The sequence below is a fragment of the Lupinus angustifolius genome, chromosome LG01 (assembly GCF_001865875.1).
Source record: "Lupinus angustifolius cultivar Tanjil chromosome LG01, LupAngTanjil_v1.0, whole genome shotgun sequence".
In the NCBI taxonomy this organism is placed as follows: domain Eukaryota; kingdom Viridiplantae; phylum Streptophyta; class Magnoliopsida; order Fabales; family Fabaceae; genus Lupinus; species Lupinus angustifolius.
This window is the reverse complement of record NC_032009.1, coordinates 23,891,739-23,905,384: the sequence shown is the minus strand read 5'-3', so window position 1 is coordinate 23,905,384 and position 13,646 is coordinate 23,891,739. Positions and strand designations below refer to the sequence as shown.

Below are 13,646 nucleotides of genomic sequence, written 5' to 3'. Positions count from 1 at the left end.
GAGTACAAATAACTAAGTTAGGATAGAATATCCGACATTTAAGAATCCTAATTCTATGTTGTCCTTTTTTGTCTTCCAATCTCCACCGTTTCTTCTTCTTCATCATTACTACCTTTTAGGTTTGCAATCACGATGTACCTTTATTAACTACCCCCATTTACGTGCTCTTCTTCAACCAATCAAAACCAAAACCATTTTCTAAAACTCTCTTTTCATTTTTTTTTACTTTCAGATCTTCTTCTTCTTTTTCAACATGCAGAGTTCTACTTTCACTGTTTCTCCTTCTCTCTTTGTTTATCACCAAAAACTTCGTAACCGCTTCCACCCTTTACGTTTTCAACCTTCCAAAACCAACGTTAATATCTCTTCTTCTTCTTCTTCTTCTCCCTCTCTGAAACCATGGTCTCTTGCTTCTTCTTCTTCTTCTTCTTTCAAACTCAGGCCATGGACATCCCTCAATCGCTTTCAGGCCAAAGCTACCTCCGTACCGGAGAGTGCCGGAGACGCCGCTTCTGATAACGGCGCTCTATTCAGAACTCTTGAACTTGGAGCTTTGTTTGGCATGTGGTTCATATTCAACATCTATTTCAATATCTATAATAAACAGGTCATCATATGAAACATTTTTTATTTTATTTTATTGTTATTAACCTAATACTATATTGTATACTAGATCATAACTTTATTGTGATAATAATTGGTTAGATTAGTTTTTATCTTATGACTTCTATGACGATTGATTCCTTAGGATAGTGGACTTTTGTCAGTTAGATTCCTAGCCTATTGACTTAGTCAAACTGTAAATATTTATATACCAAAATATTCTGTGAATAACTATTCACTGCCAACTTTCAACAACTTTGTTTTTTTATAGAATTTGAGGGTCTGATTCTGATTATTATTTTAGGAAAAACCAGTTTTTGATGCTTCAAAACGATATTCTGCACAATGTTTGACAATAACACAAGCTGTTTTCTAAGGCTGTTCTTGGATGGAAAACTATCAAGCATAGATACTTCATATATTCGTATCAGATATCTATCCCATATGGATAAGTATATACAGAGTATCATTATTGTTTGAAGAATAAATAAATTATAAATCTATAATTGTCCTTATATTCTTTGATACTCTTAAAATGTTTTTCAAGAGGAAGACAAACTAAGAAATGCACAACATACTATCAACTAAGTAGAAGAGGGAATTATAATATTCAATCTATCAAATGGAGATAGTGACAAAAAAAGACAAAACATATGTATTGTATAGAAAATAAAGATGAAATGCATATGTATAATGTTGATCAATGATTAAACGAGATAAATACTATTATTCCTATTTGTATACAATAGTAATTATTTATTATGAAAACATGATTTTCATTTTATATTTAGTAATTTCTAAGAAATATGTTTTTTATTTAGAATTTCATAATAACAATTATATGTATATGTATCTCAAATACATTATTCTCTATATTTTCAAGAATATACATATCAACATATCATATATGTATTATATTAGATTTTCATATCGGTATCGGTGCTTCATAGCCGGAAAAAACTAAATTGTTTAAGCTAGATTTTTGGACGTTAAAATTACCTGATAATCAAATAATCAGATTAATTTTTAAGTTTTGACCTGAGCCAAACACACCTAAACGTATATATAACATTAGAATTAGTTGTATGAATAACATAACTCATACATGATATATCTAATGAAATGATCAATATGATCACAACTTCCATTCTCACATTTCAGGCTTGAGTTCTAATATACTGTACTTACTTCACAGGTCTTGAAGGTGTACCCATTTCCACTAACTATCACTGCAGTTCAATTTGCCATTGGAACTGTAATTGTATCATTGATGTGGGGTTTAAATCTCTATAAGAGGCCTAAGATCAGTAATGCTCAGGTATTTTCATTTGTACTTAGTATTATATTAGCTCTGTTTTCTGTTTTGATCATTTCTTTGGTGGCAGCTTGCAGCAATATTGCCACTAGCTATGGTGCATACTTTAGGGAACCTTTTCACCAATATGAGTCTTGGAAAGGTTGCTGTGTCTTTTACTCATACAATCAAAGCTTCCGAGCCTTTCTTTTCGGTCATCCTTTCTGCTATGTTCCTCGGAGAGGTAACAGCATAATCATATTGCTGAAACTTTGCATTGTTAATTGTAATTAACTGAAACCTTATGTTTTTATGATTACTTAGAATTGAATGTAGTGGCTGCCTATAGAAGAAACACAAATAGGACACAACACTGATATGATATATGATAGTAAACATGTAAGAATATTGTAAGATTGAGATTAAAAACAATTTAACATCATTAACTATGCTTGGATTAGACCAAAAGCATTACTACAAAGTTGGGCATACAAATTTAAAACACATAAATAAAACATATAAGTTAGTGATTCAGAAGTTAGCATTGTTCATAGTAGATATTATATCCCACTTGTGTAGCATAACAATACCAAGAATAAAATTGAAAGATCCTTGTCAATAAACTAGGAGTATTCCACAGGCTTCTAAGAAGTATTTGACACAACACAATACCAAAACTATCCTCAACCGTCAATGTTTCCTTGGTGATTGCTTTCCATTTTTAATAAATTTGATGATCAATACCGTATCAGTATAATTCTACTTGTGTATGTAAGCATTTTTTAAAAGAAAACATAAACCATCAATTATTGATTCCATATTCAATATATTATGAAATGGTTTTTTCCCAATCTTAATCACTAGTTTAACATTCTTGTAGATGCCTACTGCATGGGTGGTTGCTTCCCTTGTTCCTATTGTTGGTGGAGTGGTATTGGCATCTGTTACAGAGGCATCTTTTAATTGGTAAGATCTTGTTCATGTCTTATTCCTTCAATGAGAAAATAACAGAACACATTGTTTGGTCATTTGAGTTCTAATATTCCGAACTTTCTGTGGAATACCAAATAGGATTGGATTTTGGAGTGCAATGGCTTCCAATTTGACAAACCAATTTCGCAATGTTCTTAGCAAAAAAGTCATGGTTAAGAAGGAGGTAATATCATCTACAAACATGTCCCAAAATTTTGCACTTTATTTCATTATCCTTAACATTTTTTATTCTTGCTTTGCTTATAGAGTAGCATTTTATGACACTCATATCTTACATTGCATTTTGTTCTTCTCAGGATTCTATCGACAACATAACCCTCTTCTCAATAATAACAGTTATGTCCTTCTTGTTGTCTGCTCCTGTAACTATCTTCGCCGAGGGTGTCAAATTTACCCCTTCTTATCTGCACGCCGCTGTGAGCATCTTTCTAGTCGAAATTGATAAGATTACTGATAGCATTCTCATTGCAAACATGTTTTCATTATGATATTAAGGTTACTAATAAGTTATCACATCATATTTCTTGACAGGGATTAAATGTTAAACAAGTATATATCAGATCTCTTCTTGCTGCACTATGTTTCCATGCATATCAACAAGTAAGTTCTCTTCCATGCATAATATTCTCCCTTAAAATCAAGACTGTTGTTACCTCTAGTTCTTCATTGTTTTGTTTCATTAGCATTAGATTGAAATAAACCATCGTTATATAATACTTCATCAAAGGTATAAATAGGGAATCTGCTCATTGTTACTAACCTGCAAGGTCTTAACTCAGAACTGATACTGATATCTGCAGTCTCAGATTCTGTCTCATACGTTGTCTTGTGTCAACGAAAACATGACATGTCAACTTCAAATTTTAAACCTTCCTTCCGAACTTATCTTACCTATTATATTTTTTCTGCATGGTTCTAGTCTATAACAGTTTCTGTATTAATGGACTATGCAGGTTTCTTATATGATACTACAAAGAGTATCACCTGTTACCCACTCTGTAGGAAATTGTGTGAAGCGGGTTGTGGTTATTGCCAGCTCTGTCCTCTTCTTCAAAACACCTGTTTCACCTGTTAATGCATTTGGTAACACTGCTTCTTTTTTGGTTCCAACTTTAATCTTTTGAAGATCTTTGTTTTGAACTTTTTTTTAATCATATTAGGAGATAACTTATCTCATTGAATCCATTGATTGTTTGATATTTATCTTATTTCACTTCTCTCTAGAAAGTTTTATTTTAAAATATATTATAAAAGAAAAAATAAGACACGTGTAAAACAATCAATAAATTTAAGGAGATAAATTATCTTCTGATATAAAAATACTTTATTCTCTATCATCACTAGTACTGATATTTTTTTTATTATCTCTGCAGGAACTGCTATAGCTCTTGCAGGTGTTTTCCTTTATTCTAGGGTGAAGAGAATTAAGGCAAAGACAACTTAATTTTCAAGTGTAAGGTTTTGCTAGTTGCATAACAAGTTAAGATTATTAGCTACTTTTCTGAATATCTTTTTAGGTATGATAGGGATTGAGGTGACCCATTTACTTTTTGGTTTTGTAGTTATCTTCTGATTTTAATTATTTATGTTTGAGTGGTGCCTAATGGTTCTGCTCCTTATCTTCCTTTATGTAAAATTTTATAGATATGATATGATAAGAATTTTCAATCCATGGACAAATTATTTTAATAAAAGTAATTTAGTAGTAGCATAGTGATAACACCACTCAAATCCTAATTTTATAGATTTGAGTTTGATTTTTTGTTGATTTCAACGAGACATATTTTTGCTCTTACATTTCTTGTTCTTCCAGCAAAATAATGGACAAATTGCTGATATTGAGTGATCTAGTGCCGTTACACGAAACAACATCCATTTACTTATATTATTGCAATGTTTAACAAAATAATTAAATAAAGAGTGCAATAAATATATATTTTCACTGTAATACATACTCAGATATCATTTACCATCATTCAGTCAACAATAATTAAATATGAATTATAAATAATAACAATGATCTTATATAAAACTCATGTAGTAATACATACATTTCATTTTCATAAATAAAAGTGGTAAACTCTGGACAGATACTTCCTAAGACCTAATTTTGTTGGAGAAATTTTGATACATCGGAGATTTTATTTAAGATTAAAAAGTCTTTATAATTAGATATTGATCACATTCTTTTGTTGGACCAAGTGCAGTATTTTCAGAATGTATTAGAACGTTCATCTCGTACTGATATAGGTGTGTACCCGATGCCACCCTCCTCCAAGTAACCAAGCAACAAGGTGACACCGTTTGGTACTTTGACTGCAACCTATTCAAGCTTAACTCAAAATTATGGACTTTCTTCAAGTAACTGTTATCTAAAAATTTTAGAGTAAATTACATTGAGTTTTAGTGAAATTACCTAAACCATTTATCATTTTTCTACGCCTACACAGATCCCTACTTTTTATAGTTTCATTATACTGACAACCTCTCTACATAATAAATAAGTGTAATCTTTTATACAAAAAAATATGATAAATGCAATTAAGGTAAAAAAATATGTTATATTGTGGAGACAAATCCAAATAATATATGAGTCAATATCTCTTTATTATTTTTGGTTCGTTACGATATAGTATAACAGCGATTTAAACACTATCTCTTTAGAATTGTTGATGCATTTTGTAACAAAATAATAAATATACATTGATGTGTATATTATTTGGATTTTTCCTCACAATATACCATGTTTTGTTTAACTTAATTGCATTTATCACATTTTTTGTTTAAAAGATTACATTTATTTCTGATGCAGGTGTGATCAATGTAATGAAAGTATAAAAATTAGAAGAAGTTTGTGTAAATGTAGAAAAGTAAAAGATGATTTATGTAATTTCACTAAAACTCAGAAGGTTTCAATATAATTAACTCTAAATTTTATCAGCTAATTACATCTCAAGTCAAATTGCAAGCTAATTCCCCTTAACCAATTTGCATGATTAATAAAGGGATGCTTAGTGTTTCACATCAGCAAACAAAGGAGTAAAGAAAGTTAAGTTGAAGTTATAATCATGATTGTGAATACCCCGACTATTGTTATTGTGATTGTTGCGATGCAGATTGTGGTTATGATTAAAAAAATGTTTTTAAATTTGATGTAGTAATTCAAAGGTGACCTGATGTGGTTGCTGTCCGACACGGTCACCTAATCGTAATTCAATATCTTAATGTTACCGAGGTTAATGATGTGGTCAGCAATTTGAACCACTGGTAGCAGACACAAGTTGTGTAGCAAATTCAGATAATCAAGTCAGCGAAGTAGTGAAATTGCTCCCTTATTTGCAAACCTTCAATTTTTCCCAATAGTCTTTCCTCCCAAGTAAATGATAGGTTACAATAGTCAATGATATGTTACATTAGTAATTAGTACTAACCGTTTTAACCATAATGACTAAAAGTTTACAGTTTTTTTTTGTTGCTTTCTGTCTCAAACTCATGGTGCTTTAAACTTAAACCATGTATAAGTGATACCAAATGCATTCCCTTCAAAAAGAACTAAAAAAAAGAAATAAATTCAATAATTATAATCAATCAATTTATCAATGTATGGATATGTAGCATTCATCCACCACTGCCTTGTCATACTACAGCATAAATCTACTCACAGAGGAAGGTTTGACCAAAATAATGGTTAACTAAGTAAATATCATAACGGCAATGTTATACTTGAACTATATTAATCTTAATGACAGTTACCAACATGGGCATAATAAAAAATCTTACTAGGGTGTAAATCTTATGGTCAAGTTTCTATATGTGAATCAATCTTAGCCATTTGATGCTTCATATCAATAACCATGTAATGAATGCATCTTCACTCTCTCCTTTTAAGGAACAAAAACTAGTTTGCTTGAGATACAGCATTTCTGTTGCTTTCTCCTTTTGTTATGGACCTTGAGACAAATACAAGAGAAAAACTATGCCTCAAAGCCAACGCATTTGCAAGAAAACTATTCAAAACAACCCGACGCGAAAGACGAGCTTCCTATCGAGTCTCCTTCGTTGCATGGTTCCATGCAAGACTTTCAGCATATTGATCAGTTTCATCATGCTAATGCCTCCTCACCCAATCAAGTTTTTGGGGTCCAAACTCAAAATCTTGATCCTTTTGCTAATGTAACATGTGGGTGTTCAAAGGCAGAGTTTGATGGTTATGATGGCAAGGCTTTTGTTGAGAATAATGGTAGTAGTAGCCATGCTCATGTTATAGACAATTTTCAATATGAAGGCTATGGATTGAATCCCCACAGGAGGAGTCAAATGAATATGATGGCTTCAAACCAAAGCTATTTGCCTTTTAATCCCTTAGAAACCAAGCCTTCAAACTTTGTTGCACCTGATGAAGTCTCATGCATATCACCAGCAGTTTATTACAATAGAATTGGCTTGAATAGAAGTAATAAGACATCTCTAACCACTACAAGATCCTGCAAAGTTAGGAAGAAGACCAACATAGTGAAGGGGCAATGGACTGAAAATGAAGACAGGTGAAAATAACATGGATTATATATATTTTCGCTAAACCATATTGTTTCACGGGTCTGAGTATTTCATTAATCAGACCCATTCAATCGTGGATGTCAAAACCTTTGGTCCTAATTACTCATGGGTCCAAAAACACAGACTCAGACCCAACCCATTGTAGGTATTACCGACGGGTACCTATGAGTCCGGATACTCATTGCCACCCCTAGTGCTATTCAATCTAGTTACATTTTATTTTTTGCTTCACATCTTGGAATTTTGCATATTTTGGTTAAATAACACATATTTGTGCTTTGACTGATTTCATAAACAGATTGTTGATTCAATTGGTGGAACAATATGGAGTGAGGAAGTGGGCTCATGTTGCTCAGTCATTGCCTAGCAGAATTGGCAAACAGTGCAGAGAGAGATGGCATAACCATTTAAGACCTGACATTAAGGTCACAATTTATTTATGTTATTATAATATAAAGTACATGAGTAATGCTACAAGCCATAATAAACCAATCAGAATTTTGATAAAAATGCTAGAATAGTTATTAAAGTAATAGGGACTTCAGACAAAAAATTCTTACACATAAAACTTCTAGTTGTTTATCATATTTCAATTTACATATAGGCAATAAAAAATCATATTAATGATCGAATACAAGGTCTAATAGTTGAAACTAGTTCTTATCAGCCTCATAATACCACTTCATATATACTCTTATGGATAAAAATGCATTCTAATAAAACTTTCTGGCATTTTTCAGAAGGAAGTGTGGACTGATGAAGAGGATAAGATACTGATCCAAGCACATGCAGGGATAGGAAATAAGTGGGCAGAGATTGCAAAAAGATTACCAGGAAGAACTGAGAACTCAATCAAAAACCACTGGAATGCAACAAAAAGAAGGCAATATTCCAAAAGAAAATGCTGCTCAAAGTACCCTAGAGGCACTATTCTTCAAGATTATATCAAGAGCTTAAACTTGAACAAAAACACTCCAAAAGACTATACAACACAACCCTCTTCTAATACTATGAGAAAAAAAGCTAGCACAATCAAATCAGCAGCAGCAGCTAGAGCTACTCAACCACATAGTACAAGTCAAGTTAGTTCTAATGACGGGTTGGTGCCAAATTATGAGTTTAATGAGGACCCAGATTTTTGTTTCCATGATAATATGTTTCAAGATGGGTGTAGTATTGATTCTTTGCTAGATGATATGCCATGTGCTCCTACTACAAATGAGAAAGATTTTGATGCAAAAGTGCTATGTGGTTCTAATAACAAGAAGGTAAAACAAGTTGTGAATGTTGATGAGCATAATCATTTTGAGACAGAGATGGCACAAGAGGTGGAGGGTAATGAAGTTCAGAAGGAGCTGGATTTGGTGTCTCAGGTTAATCAAAGTAATAATGACCAAGACCCTGGCAGCAATTATAATTAATATATACACATACCAGCATTTACAACAAATTGCAAAATATAGTATAGTGGTATTATAGTATTATATAAATTGCAGTGGTGATATATTTTTATGAAAAATAAAGATAGTCTTTAAATATTGGTCCTTGTTTGAGTTCAGATTTTTTTATTCATGTTTTCAACCAAAATAAACAATAAAAAAAGATAACACTTTTTTTTATCTTTTATTCCATAGAAACCATATGATAATATTTGGAGTCTTAAAAATGCAACAGTGTGACATATTTGCACTTTTGGGTTGCAAGTGTTTCAGAAGACATAGTACATGTATGTTAGAAACAGAACCCTTGAATGAGATTGATTATTATTGTCTTTGTTTTGGGTTTTTAGGTAACTTGTGGTAACATCTCAGTTACTACTACAGAATGTTGGTCTTTAGCAGATTGATTCCATTGAAGCATATGATTATAAATACTGAATCTAACAAGAGAGGAGGGATTTAACATACTCTGCATATCTTTAACTCCCTTCTTCAGAAACTGGAGGTGATGTAATAAGCACAATTTACATAGCTGGTGAACATTCCTGAAACCAAATTACCTGTTACAAATTTACAATTAATACTAAGTAATGTTTTTTTTTTAATAAGCAAAGATAGATTAAATGGTATAAGGGGTGCTAACCCGATTACAAGTTACATAAGAGTTCAATGCAAGAGAAAGGAGCAATGCACCATTGTGCAAAAGAAATAGAACTTACACGAGTAATATTAGAAAGCCATAACCAAGATCTAACCTGAATTAGACCCAAGATTCTAATATAACTAGGAGCTTCCCCCTGAAAATGACTTCATTCCTCATATCCTAGACGGACCAAATAACAGTAAACCACAACATTCTCCAAATAGATTTTCTCTTCCACAAATTACATAAAGCATCATGATACTGAACAAAATCAACAATAGTAGACGAGATGAAAACCTCCTTCTGGAGCCACGAGTAAAAGCCTCTCCACACATTAGCCACAAAAGGACAAGAGATAAAAAGATTGTCTAGACTTTCATCATTCAACAAACACATATTGCAAGTCACATTCACTCAAAATATTTCTCTTGAAAAGCTCCACTTTTATATCCATTCTACCTCCAAGGACTTTCTAGATAAAGCAACATACCTTAGAAGGCACACCAGTAATCCAACTCAAATTAAGAATATTACCTATGACTGAAGACTCGAAATTAAGCTGAGCAGGATAAGCAGATTTGACCACATAGCAACCAGATTTGTCAAGATTCCACTTACATTATCATTGACTCCACTAGTGCAAGAATGACCCTGAAGGAGAACATATAACCTTGTTACTAATTTATCTCCCGATCAAATAGATTTTTCCTCCGCTGCACATTCTAAGACCAGATTCCATTAGACCAAGAACCGCAATCAACCATCGTTGCTCTTTTGTCTTCGGATAATAGAAATAATCTCGGAAAAGTATCTTGAAGCTTTTGTTGCCCAAACCAAACATTCTGCCAAAACAAAGTCTCTGAACCATCTCCAAGTTCTCTCCACAAATTCTCCTCCATCCAATGCCCATCATCTCCTCGTAAAGAACCAACTTTAGACACATCCCTCAACCATTTCGATGCATATGCCGAAGAGAAAATGACACTATCAATGCAATACTTAGAATTAATGACTAGCATCCGAATCCACCAATATTCTTCACCGCCATTTTCTCAATAAGGCATCATTAAACCGAGAAAGGTCTTTAACCCATAAACCCCCAAACATTTTCGGTTTACAAACCTCAAATCAAGCTACCCAAGGAATACCTTTAAGGTTTCTCTTATTACTCCACAGGAAGGATCTATGAAGAGAAATTAATTTAGAGATAACCTCATTCTGAGCTTTGTATAAGGAAAACATATAGGTAGACATGTTAGAAAGAACAGACTTTAAGAGAACAAGTCTCCCTCCAAAAGAAATATGTTTACGCTTTCATAAAGCCAATATATTAGCCAACCTTATCAATAACATCATGCCACGTTGAGTAGTTATTAGGATTAGCACCGACCAAAATTCCTAAATAAAGAAAAGGAATGGAAGAAATCTTGCAAGATAAAAAGGAAGCAGAATCTGCTAGAAAAGCATCTGAAACCCTTATGCCAATCAAAGAGCTTTTGTTAAAATTAACCTTTAACCCAGAAACCAACTCAAAGCAACGAAAAATAATCTTCATGCACCAGATATTACTAATAGTCGGTTTACACACAAATATAGTATCATCTGCAAACTGAAGATCCATATCTTCCACATTTTGTCTTCCCATCTTATAACCTTCGAAAAAACCACTAGAACACGTTTTTCTAACAGCAAAACCTTCACCAATCAGTAAGAAAAGAAAAGGAGTCATCGGATCCCCCTGTCTAATACCTTTAGAGACTGAAAATTGCATCGAAGGGGAGCCATTAATCAACATAGACATAGAAGTTGAAGACAAGCAAACATTAATCCATATTCTTCATCTAGGTGAAAAGCCCATTATACCAAGCATATAATCCAAGAAATCCCAACTGACTGAATCATAAGCTTTTTCAAAGTCCACCTTGAAAAGTAAACAACCAGAATTATCTTTCTTAGCCGAATGAATAACCTCATTAATCACCGCGTCAAGGATGAACCGACCCTGGATAAACGCCGATTAAGAAGATGAAACTAAGGAGCCCACCACCTTCTTCAACCTCCTCGTCATAATTTTTGCAATAATTTTATAAAGAGAACCCACAAGAGAAATGGGCCTGAAATCTTGAATTTTAGTGGGATTTTTTATCTTGGAGATCAAGGCAATGAAAGAAGAGTTCAGAATCTTACCATTCACATGAAAGTCCCTAATAAAAAGGTCAATATATGTTTTTAACAGCTCCCAAAATTCTTGAAAGAATTTGAAGTTGAACCTATCCGGTCTCGGACTCTTATCAGTAGTACAACTCCACACGACTGCTTTTATTTCTTCTTCCGAAAAAACCTCAACAATGGAATTGGCTTGGCCAAAGGAAAGACTAGAAAACTCCACCCCATCTTAAGAAGGATTAGACTTTGAAGATTTTTGGAATAGAGACCTGTAATACTTTGTAATAGCATCTGCCATAGCCTTCTCCTCTTCACACCAAACACCATCAACCCACACCCCCAAAACTTTGTTCCTCCTATGCCTACTATTAATACAAACATGAAAATAACTTGTATTAGCATTCCCATCTTTCACCCATTTATTCCTAGCTTTCTGAGAGAACAGAGAATCTCTATAAGAGGTTGCGGTCCACCCCTCAGACAACAGATTTTTCCTAGCCAAAATTTGCTCAAACTCCAAACAAGTAATCTGACCATCAAGGTCTATCTTTTGAATCTCTTTAGAAAGGTTAGCAAGTAATATAACTGGAACTTAATGTAGAAGGGTTTAATTCACCTATGACCAGATTTTATACCTATAGGAAGTAATAAAGCAACAAAGCATTGGCTTAGAGAAATAGTCTCCAGAAAGCACAAGGAACATAATAGAAAATCATTAGAACATACATATTAGAGAATAATAGAACTAAGTGCTTGAAATGTTCTAGTTTTGTGGACAGAACAATTCAGAACAGACTATAACATAGAAAATAAGATAATGTCTAAGATTAAAATATATAAATTAAGCACTTAGCACTAGCAGTTAACACTCCAAAAAGAACTGAGCTAGTGAACCAATCCTCGTATTATTGGAAACACCCCTCTAATCCACAAAGTGTGTCACGAGTTTTGATTAGTCAGAAAAATACATAATAATTAAACTTTCAACTTAAATACATATTTTTAATTAATTATATTTATGATACATAGAGTGATACATTTTATGGCACAACAATGTGCTCCCCATATTTTTATCCCAATTTCTTTCTTGAGTAGCTAGTTCAATGATAAGTTTTCCCTAACTTTGTCCCCAACAATGTCTTAATCTAATGGAATTGTGTTAGCTACTAAAAAAATTGAGTAATGAGAAACATCCATATTAATTTTTAGAATTTAATATGTATACACTGACAGTGTAAGTGTTTTTTACATTGTCAGTAAATCATCCACCATTGATTTGTTAACAACCATTGACTCTCAAACAACAAAAGTAATACAAATCAATGGTGTATGATATGCTGACAGTGTAAAAAACTTTACATTGTCAGTGTACAGATTTTAAACTCTAATTTTTATTAGGTGTCAACATTTTATTGAAATGGAATATAGAGTTATGGACATTTTTTGAGGAAGTGATTTTCATTCAGTTAAACCAGTTAGTCCCCAACTCCTTATAGTTTACATTCATTTTCAATGTTGTCTGTATAGTTCTTCTTTTCTTTTAAAATCAGATCTCAAGTTCACTATAATACCAACAATCTTATATGGCAAGTGCAGCACCCCATCCATTCTCTACCCAACAAAACAAATCAACTCACCCAACACAAACACTTCAATAACTATAATTGAAGCTACAACCTTCCAATTATAAGCTGAATTTGCCTTAGAAAAAGCCTTAATCTTAATCTGGTATGACAAAGAGGTGCTATTTTCCACACCCCAAAAACTTGCAAAAATATTTTTTTCTGCATAGTTCACTAAATTTCTCGAAAAATGTTGTAAAAATGAAGGTATGCAAAATTGAAAAGGAAAAATGGGTCCAATAAACACCCTCTGGGACATCATGATTAATATAAGTTATCAATGATTGGAATTGATCTCTAAAACGGAGACAAAAGCTAGCAAATTACAA

The 13,646-nt window shown here is 32.8% G+C and overlaps 2 protein-coding genes across 2 annotated transcripts; both read left to right on the top strand.

Moving 5' to 3' along the window:
• LOC109357470 (phosphoenolpyruvate/phosphate translocator 1, chloroplastic-like) lies at positions 1 to 4,560 on the top strand. The gene is made up of 9 exons (XM_019601455.1): positions 1 to 607; positions 1,799 to 1,921; positions 1,989 to 2,141; positions 2,778 to 2,863; positions 2,969 to 3,053; positions 3,187 to 3,306; positions 3,422 to 3,490; positions 3,844 to 3,973; positions 4,264 to 4,560. The coding sequence occupies exons 1-9, from the start codon at positions 254 to 256 to the stop codon at positions 4,332 to 4,334; spliced, it is 1,191 nt and encodes a 396-aa protein (XP_019457000.1). The 5' UTR covers positions 1 to 253; the 3' UTR covers positions 4,335 to 4,560.
• Positions 6,752 to 8,868, top strand: LOC109362577 (transcription factor MYB98-like). The gene is made up of 3 exons (XM_019608493.1): positions 6,752 to 7,434; positions 7,746 to 7,872; positions 8,188 to 8,868. The coding sequence occupies exons 1-3, from the start codon at positions 6,962 to 6,964 to the stop codon at positions 8,866 to 8,868; spliced, it is 1,281 nt and encodes a 426-aa protein (XP_019464038.1). The 5' UTR covers positions 6,752 to 6,961.

Coding starts and splice junctions, on each gene's coding strand:
- LOC109357470 (XM_019601455.1), top strand. CDS start 254: ATGCAGAGTTCTACTTTCACTGTTTCTCCTTCTCTCTTTGTTTATCAC. Junction 1,922..1,988: donor CTAAGATCAGTAATGCTCAG/GTATTTTCATTT, acceptor CTTTGGTGGCAG/CTTGCAGCAATATTGCCACT. Junction 3,974..4,263: donor TTCACCTGTTAATGCATTTG/GTAACACTGCTT, acceptor TTATCTCTGCAG/GAACTGCTATAGCTCTTGCA.
- LOC109362577 (XM_019608493.1), top strand. CDS start 6,962: ATGCAAGACTTTCAGCATATTGATCAGTTTCATCATGCTAATGCCTCC. Junction 7,435..7,745: donor TGGACTGAAAATGAAGACAG/GTGAAAATAACA, acceptor TTTCATAAACAG/ATTGTTGATTCAATTGGTGG. Junction 7,873..8,187: donor ATTTAAGACCTGACATTAAG/GTCACAATTTAT, acceptor GGCATTTTTCAG/AAGGAAGTGTGGACTGATGA.